Source organism: Maylandia zebra, linkage group LG10 (genome assembly GCF_041146795.1).
Source record: "Maylandia zebra isolate NMK-2024a linkage group LG10, Mzebra_GT3a, whole genome shotgun sequence".
NCBI lineage: Eukaryota > Metazoa > Chordata > Actinopteri > Cichliformes > Cichlidae > Maylandia > Maylandia zebra.
Genome location: NC_135176.1, coordinates 23,168,453 through 23,177,066, shown reverse-complemented (window position 1 = coordinate 23,177,066; position 8,614 = coordinate 23,168,453). Strand labels below are relative to the sequence as shown.

Genomic DNA, 8,614 nt, shown 5'->3' with positions numbered 1-8,614 from the left:
TATTCAATGACAATTTATTTGAAAAAACAGTAAAACAAACATGTAATCTATTAACATCTTGTGCATTGATTCAGTCAAAGATTTGTAGCACTTAAATGGTTTCAAGTCTCCCCATTTCAATATTGGGGGTTGGGGTATCCCAGAACTCCTTGCTCTGTCTTCTCTTAAACAAACAAGATATTACAAGTTAATTAGTAAGCTTCAGATATGCTGGCAGGTGAAGTTTGCTACCTTTGGACATAATCAAGCAAACTGCTAGCCATTTCCAGATTTTATGTTAACTAAGCTTAAGACCTGCTGACTGTACCCTTTTCTTTATTAGTATGGTAGCATGATGCTTTTTATTACAGTAAATCAAACTTTTCACTGGCAGTAAAAACAATAAAATAGACAATGATGTTAAATGTGGTATTAGCTGTTAAAACACAAAACCAGAACTGTGCGCTAATAGGGTTCAAATGTTAATTTTTTACTTGAATTTTGTGACCATTCAATTCCGTAAAAAATGAATAATGTTTTTATTTTCAATATGTCTAAATACTTATAGGAATTCTTGAATTCACAATCTTAGCATGCTTGTGGGATTTTATTTTGGGATTTCAGATGGTCACTTTCACGCAAAAGACGCTTAACATCAAATAAACTAAAGAGAAAGAGCTTGCCCATCAGAATGGGCCTCACATGGTATGGGTGGGTTAACTATTGCTGCATTTGTTATGCATTTCTTCTTCTTTTGGTCCACTGCAAAGCCTGAAATTACAAAAAAAGTGAAAAAAAGAGAAAAATGTTATTTTCTATTTCTTCACATTTGAAGGTATGTAGCATAAAAAAATATATTGCCCTTTTACAACATGCACATCACCTTATCAGGAAGTCAATCAATCTAAGTGTTCTCAGAAATTATGCATTGACAAATACTAAAATCAAGTTCTGATGTGTTCTACAGCCCACATGTGAGACATTTAGCACTTTGATCATATCTACATGTGATGCGTGAACTGCCCTCACCCCTGACATTTTTGCATCTGCTCCACGGTTTCCGGAAGATCTTTATGAAGGGTCTCCGGAAGGAAGAGGTTAACCACAGAGGAAGCAATTGTGAGACTTCCCATTAAAATATAAGGCAGAACTTTATTATACGTACCTAGAAATAATAAAGGAACAAAAGTCAACTTTAGAAAATGGCATACTTTTAGATACCTAAATGTATAACCTCATGAAATGTTAAGCATCTACAAATCTATGTTTACTTCAAGTTTACATGAGATGCTGCAAGACATACTTTTACCTGACTATTTAATATTTTTACATACCACTGCTGTTTTTCTGTGCTGGTTTTTTAGGTACCTACGCTATATCATTGTATGACTAAGCCAATGCAGTGTCTGTGTGAGATATCTAACATCTGTGTACCTAAAAAAATGACATAAGGTGCTGTGATACTGCCAACACGTGCAGCTGAGGAGCACATCCCCATGCCAATATTCCTGAGTACTGTGGGGTAAATCTCAGCAGTGTAGATGTACACGATGCTGAAGGCCATAGTGAAGCCAAACTTTCCAGTCATTTCTAATGCCAGAGCAACATTGTGAAGGGCTGAGGAGAGAAGAAATAGAGAGAGACTTAATTGTTTTTTGGTTTCATGATATTAGAGCTTTACTTTGTAAGAAGGGAAACCTTACTGTCAGGGATGAACTGGATGAGCAGAAGAACTCCTCCTCCAATGATAAGGAACAATGAAAGGAGCACTCTTCTGGGACATGTTTTTAGCAGCCACGTAGAGACTATGTAAGCGGGGACTTCGGTTGTAGCAGACAAAAAACAGTTCACAAATGGGTTGCCACTGAGGTTGGAGGTGTTCAGTGATAAACCAAAATACCCAATGTTTATTGCCATCCTGAAAATACAAAAAGAAAAGTACAGTGTCATTATTTACCAATATTTGTGTTATTATATAAAGGTCAAGTCAGCCATCTGTTCACACTGACTATTTTTGCTGAATTACAAAAACCTAAAATGTCAGAAAAAGGTGAAAGCAACCATAAAACGTACCATAAAAGGAGACACATCAGTGTGATACATCTCAGATTCTTGGATTTCAGAATATCAAGCATGGTATATGTCTTGAAAAGAGGCAATTCCTGGGTGTTAAATGGAGACAGAATATAATTTATGTGATTTGAACTTCTACTTTTGTACATAGACTATTGTCAGTATATCATAAGCAGATTATATGTGGGCTTTGTCCAAGGAAAAAGCATTATGTGGATATGAATGGGTGAGATTGTACCGTATTTTAATCTTATAGTAATCTGAGGAATGATTCTTAATTCCAAACACTAGCACTAGATTTCTATTCAAGAAAGCAACTTATAATAAAACATTATGGGGCAAAAAAATGTAAATGACTAAAATATTCAATGTGGCCTCTAGAGTCACATTTTTACATTTAGTCTGTGAATATTAAAACTACCAGCGTACACCTGTCAGCCACAACATTGAAACCACCTATGTAGCATTGTGCAGGTGCCCCTCATGCCAATAAAACAGCTCTGACCCTTGAAGGCCTGAATGTGATGTCTGGCACTGGGACATTAGCGGTGGATCCTTTGGGTTCCAGGGTTGGACATCTGTAGATCTGGCTTGTTCCGCTGCATCCCACATATCTGATCGGACTCAGATCTGGGTCAACACTTTGGGCTCTTTGTGGTACCCCCCTAAGCAGGTTTGGCAGTGTGGCATGGTGCACTGTCCTGCAGAGGGAGGCCGGTGCCGTCAGAGAGTGTTGCTACGATGTGGGGAGTGGGTCTGCAACAGCATTTAGGTGGGTGATACATGTTAAAGTAACATGCACAAGAATGCCAAGACCCAAGGTTTTTCCGGCAAAATAATGCATTGGAATGAGAAGACAAATGCTATTTGTTTCATCTGTCAGTGGTTTTAATGTTGTGGCTCATTCTGTGTGTCAAATTTCCAGAAATGTAACCCTAAATTTGTTTTTCCATTTTTAGAAAATACTAGATATGGACCTGAATGTTAGACAAATGCATATATTAATACTAATATTAATAACAATGAATGAACCTCACCTCAGATTCTTTAAAGATTACAGGTGGTGCCTGAACTTTATTTTTACTTGCAGCTTCTCTGACAATGGCCTCGGCCTCTTTGACTCTCCCCTGAGTCATCAGCCATCGAGGAGACTCTGGGATAAACCTGCCCAACCAACATAGTTTTAGAGTCTATTTTCTTCACAGTTATTGACAGTGTAATTGACTTTGCATTTATGCATGAATATTGGAATAAAAATCACTGGATATCATAAAAAACATACCACCACAGAGGAAAGTTTATCAGAGAGGTTGTTGACAGAACTGCAACCAGAGTCCTCCATTCTCTGATGCCGTATGCAATCCAAGGAAGTGTCATGTACCCAATGCAGTAGAAAAGGAAGGCTCCGAGAGTTGTGAACAGCACACGCATAGTTTTACTCAAAACCTCAGTTCCTATCCAAGATGAAATCATAAATCGTTAGTGACAAGCTTGTTACTGAAGGCAGACAGAGGAATCATACCAAACACATGTTTAAATTATATTTCAAACCTAGAACAAATGCAGAAATGTAGAGGGATATCTGAGAGGCTCCAACCCAGAGGTACATGATGCAGAACATCCTCCACGAATGAGAAAAGGACTGAAGCAGGACGGAGAGACACTGGACCCCAAGAGACATAAAAACAACCTTCTTCCTTCCAAACCTGATTAGAAAGGAATCGTATATATCGCAGATATTTATTCACAGATACAGAGCATTTATAAATGCATGTGGTTTGTTTTCTTTTGGTGAGGAAATGCAATCAAATAGCTACAGTTAAGGTTTAAAAAAACAAACAAACATCACAGCTAAATGAACAAACCCTCTTTGGAAATGAACCGAAATTGGAAACATTAGAAACTGAATAAGGAAATAAAAATTTATGTTAAATACAAAACTATATTAGCCCGTGTGTTAGCACCATCCCTCTTATAACAGCAGATGGGGCTGCTGTCATTAATTCCACTATATAGTGTGGCTATAGGTTTTTTTTTTAACTATTCCGAAATCAGTGTCATTTGCCAGCTATTTATTTTTCAGACACTACTGTAATCAGCACTGTATGAACAGACTTGATTTAGAGAAACTAACAGACTTGTAGTATATAGTAAATGACAGAAAATGTCTTATAATTAAGTCAATGTAGGTATAATTATACAGGGTGGATTCAGGGTAAGTAGAAAAAGGATAATTAGGAGTAAAGTACCTGTCTGAAAGCTGTCCTGAGACTAGGGACCCAATGAGATATCCCACAAATAGACTCGAGGATGCAAATGGAACTTTCCATTGGTTGTCACAAACAAGGTCCCACTGTAAAAGATGCGAATTACATAATAAAAAGACAGCTTAAAGCTTTCAAAACTGGAATTTCATGTTAGTAATCATAATAATATAATACTGACCTCAGTGACTATAGTGGATTGGTAGATTTCTTTGCTGTAATTCCATCCATCTAAACATCCCTCCTGCTCCAGGGTTGTCAGGTTAACTTCTCTTCCAGGAATATATCCTTGTGCAGAAAGATTTCTAACCACGTCTATCTTATATCTGCTGCACTGGCTCTGAACTTCCTCACCATCCACTATCGTAAAGGGAATGATGGCATCTCTCCACTCCTCGGTCAGGTTGACATCTGGAATCAAACAGTGGTGTTTCGGAGCTGCTCCAACAAAGACAATGTAAAGCCCGTTGAATCCGGTTGACACAAAAACAACATTTAGGAGAAAGAATGTGGTCCAGAAGTAAGGACCGCTCTGTCCAAGAAATGCTGTATCGTCATCATAATCTCCCATTCTTTATATATAAGTATATTACAAAAAATACCTCCCTGCTCTGAAGGGAAAAAGGCAAAGTCTTGTAAAATTCTTCAGAGCTGGCTTTCTTCTTAAACTCTTCAGCTTAGTGTCAGAGTGTTAGAGCTGAGCTCTTTGTCAGGCAGAGTGAGCCGGTCTCTTGGTGGGACGGAGTTAAACTTTAAATTTAAGTGCTGAGTTTTAAACCTCCTTTCTAAAGGATAAATTTTCATCGCAATGTGAAACTTCTTGTTGATCCTCTATTCTTATAAGCAGTCAAGGCAGAAAATGAATCGAATATTAAAGAATGACAGACAGCTCATGCGGTAATTTGATTGGATTTGATTTACTGTAAGTAAGAATAACCAGAAGCTTCATAGTTACCCAGCCCCCTCACCCAGCCCCCTCACTACTGTGGAAATTTCCTCTAAACAACATTCCACTCTATTAAATACTCCCAAGAAGTCCACGTGCCTGTACTCTAAATGTTGCTAAGAAGAATTAGGTCTCTCACTGGACTATTTTAAGAAACTCTGTTAAGGCAGACATGACTTCATGTAGATTAAAGATTTTTTGTGTGCACCTATTGATCATGCTTTTGTAAATTTACTACAGATTTTTATATTTAGCCACTTTTACATCATGTACATGGTTTGGAGACTGATTGGGGTCCTGTATTGCAGCTTAAGTTCAATTGCATTTTTAATAAGACATAAAATATATAAATAAATAAATAAATAAATAAATAAATAAATTCCTCTTTATAAATAAATAAAGAGGAATGATTAAAGTAAAAAAATTACAAAACCTACAGGCAAAATCTTTATACTCTAAGAACAAAAACCCAGATCGTGCAGAGAGTGCTTTTTCTTTTTAAACAATTTTTAGTGATTAATTTTGTATGTTTTTAGCTCATCTAAGAATTGCACCACCTGCATTATCGTAATTAATTTTAGAGCTAAAGCTGCTGATATCCATCTAATGTACACTCACTACTGACAAACCGCTGATGATCAAACTCTAAGTGTTTTCTTTTACTGTGAACATGGCATGGTTGGTGGTGCCAAAGAGGCTGATCTGAGTATTTCAGAAACCGTTGATCTATTGGGATTTTCCCATGCAAACATCTCCAGGGTTTACAGAGAATTGCTGTCTTTATGACGATAATGTATCCATCATCTGGTGGCTGCTTCCAGCAGGATAACACGCTCAAAGCTCAAATCATTTCAAACTGGCTTCACCGTACTCAAGTGGCCTCCAGTGTCACCAGATCACAATCCAATAGAGCACCTTTGAGATGTTGTTGAATAGGACGTGTATTATGGTTGTGCAGCCAACGATTCTGCAGCCAAGGCATGACAGCATTTTAATATGCAACAAAAACTCTGAGAAATGTTTTCAGCATGTTGTTGAGTCAATGCATTCAGAAATTAGGTCAGTAAACCTATCTTTGTTCATAGGCCACACACAACCCAGTTTGATCCTTAACGGGTCAGACTGTTAAAACTGCTGTATGAATACAAGTCGGCACCTCGTCTCAAACTTGCGAATACCCTATGTCACGAAAAATTCAAGTTACGAAGGCGCTGAACGGCAATATCCTTGCCGTGGCACAGAACCAACATCCTTATTATTTTTCAGCAGCGAGTCTGAATATTAACAATGATATAGACTTTGAGTTTGGATGAAAATATAGCCAATATAATATGTGCATCCATCAGACAGCTTGCCAGTCTTAATAGGACTGCACGATCCTATTGGACAAATCATTACTGACAGTGAAGTTCTTTGAAAAACACTTTGTTTAGTCCCCCAGTGGGTTGAACTGGATCTTTTGATTGGCTGTCTCTGAACCAAATGCTGTATATTTGACATGCATAGAAACCAAACTAAGATGTGAAACAATATATTGTGAAGACAGTAAATAAAGTACAAGAAAATAATAATGAATATTCCAGCTGGGCCAGTCTTCAATTTCTTAACCACTTACTCAATTCAGGCCACATAAGAAAGGTTGTTTGGTCTTTATTCATTATACAGTGGAACCCCGACTTAAAAAATTAATTCGTTCCCGAGGGTCTTTCGTAAGTCGAAAATTTTCGTAAGTCGAAGCACCCATCGCGCCTTTTCAGTAAGGCGATGCTGAACGATAGGCTATAGGCTAATTGCTAACTAGAACAACAATACGTCGTTCAAGTGGAACAGCGAAGCGCAATTACGAAAGGCAAGGGGTTGTCACATGATTCGGAAGGCATTGTGGGGATTGTAGGCTTAGCCAATCAGAGCCAGCAGATTTTATTACACGGGCAGAAATATTGCCGTTCAGCGCCTTCCTAACTTGAATTTTTCGTGACATGGGGTATTCGTAAGTCGGGGTTCCACTGGATACATAAAAAAAGATCAAAAGTATACAGATAAATCGTTTCCCAAAGTGAAAATACTCATCTATAGATGAAAATTTAAAGCTGAAATTATTTACTGTCTACAGACAAGTTTCCTTCTAAGTGCATAACAACATTTAAAAACATATCAAGTTGTAACAATCACGTGAGAGTCCAGCAGCAGGTGGAATAAAGAGTCTTGCTTAACAGCTCTAACAAAGGGACTTACAGCTCCTCAGGTCACACATGTTGAAAAGACCACATAGATTAAACAGCAACATGCATTTGAAACATTGCAATGAACAGTTATGTTTCTACTTAATAAAGCCTGGAAAACACAAACACTTATGCAACATCAAATAAGGCTTTTAAAACATGTATCATGTATAATAGTAAATATACTGCTGGCTTTTTCTAATCTAATTCATAAACAATTAATGCATGTGTCTCCAGTGTCAGCCTGCATGATTTCCTTGTTAATGCTTGGGTGAAAAACAGCATATTCCTTGTCTTTTTTTTTTTTTTTTTTTTTTTTTTTTTTTTACAACAAATGCGTAAAGCAGTGTACACAATCATTAACCCAAGCTTTACCGGCAAGCAGGTTTTCATTGAGGAGATCATGTTTTACACAATCAGTAAATGCAGAGGCTGGGATTACATGCATGTGACAGTTCTTTCATGATAATGGTTTGTATAAAGATTAGATATGGCGGTAAGACTATCCTACTCTTCGAGCAGAGGGAAAATTACAAGAGCAATGCGCTCCCCCCCCCCCCCCCCCCTCTCATTTACCCTCTATCTAGCTGTAATTTTTTTTCATTTAATTTTAATAATTGACAGACATTCTGATACACGGTGTTCATTCTTCATTGGTTTTTGGTACTAATGTAGAACAATGTGTACAATTTAAGCTGGAATGTAAGTGAGTGGTGGCTGGAACCGTATTTGCTGATCTAGTGGTATCCACCTTCTATAAGTCTGTTACCTAAAATGTTGAACAAGGGTCATAATGCTTACGTAATCAATCATGTTTAGGAAATTATGAGTGTTCGACTTCATGGTCTTTTTGTGGCAGTCCGATTCAGGAGAAAGACACAGTACAACAAAAAAGGTGTCTGGTCTTTGGGGAGGGAAGACTTTAGGGAACTATAACCAAAGAGAATACCGCGCATCGTTATCTGGCCTTGGACTAAAGATAATTTCTCATACGTGTCATTACGATAATTAAAGAGTCCAGAGTGCATTCTGTATGGCAAGACTAAAGTAAGGAATTTGGAAACACAACTTCCAGTGCAGGGGTAAGACGTTGTCCTTTCTGGACTGTCCCTAATGATGGACTTTTGCGT

At 37.6% G+C, this 8,614-nt stretch overlaps 1 protein-coding gene across 1 annotated transcript; it reads right to left on the bottom strand.

Moving 5' to 3' along the window:
• slc22a5 (solute carrier family 22 member 5) lies at window positions 1–5,242 on the bottom strand. Its single transcript, XM_004561741.2, has 10 exons — window positions 4,498–5,242; window positions 4,302–4,405; window positions 3,604–3,758; window positions 3,335–3,506; window positions 3,090–3,216; window positions 2,053–2,141; window positions 1,683–1,897; window positions 1,414–1,596; window positions 1,009–1,144; window positions 1–750 (listed from the first exon to the last, which is right to left on the bottom strand). The coding sequence occupies exons 1-10, from the start codon at window positions 4,885–4,887 to the stop codon at window positions 696–698; spliced, it is 1,626 nt and encodes a 541-aa protein (XP_004561798.1). The 5' UTR covers window positions 4,888–5,242; the 3' UTR covers window positions 1–695.
• Window positions 5,243–8,614: the final 3,372 nt, after the last annotated feature.

Excerpts from the sequence above, each read along its gene's own strand:
- slc22a5 (XM_004561741.2), bottom strand. The coding sequence starts at position 4,887 with ATGGGAGATTATGATGACGATACAGCATTTCTTGGACAGAGCGGTCCT. Across the intron at positions 3,759-4,301 it reads TCAGGACAGCTTTCAGACAG|GTTTGGAAGGAAGAAGGTTG; the intron begins GTACTTTACTCC and ends CTTTCTAATCAG. Across the intron at positions 1,145-1,413 it reads ACCTTATGTCATTTTTTTAG|GTACGTATAATAAAGTTCTG; the intron begins GTACACAGATGT and ends TATTATTTCTAG.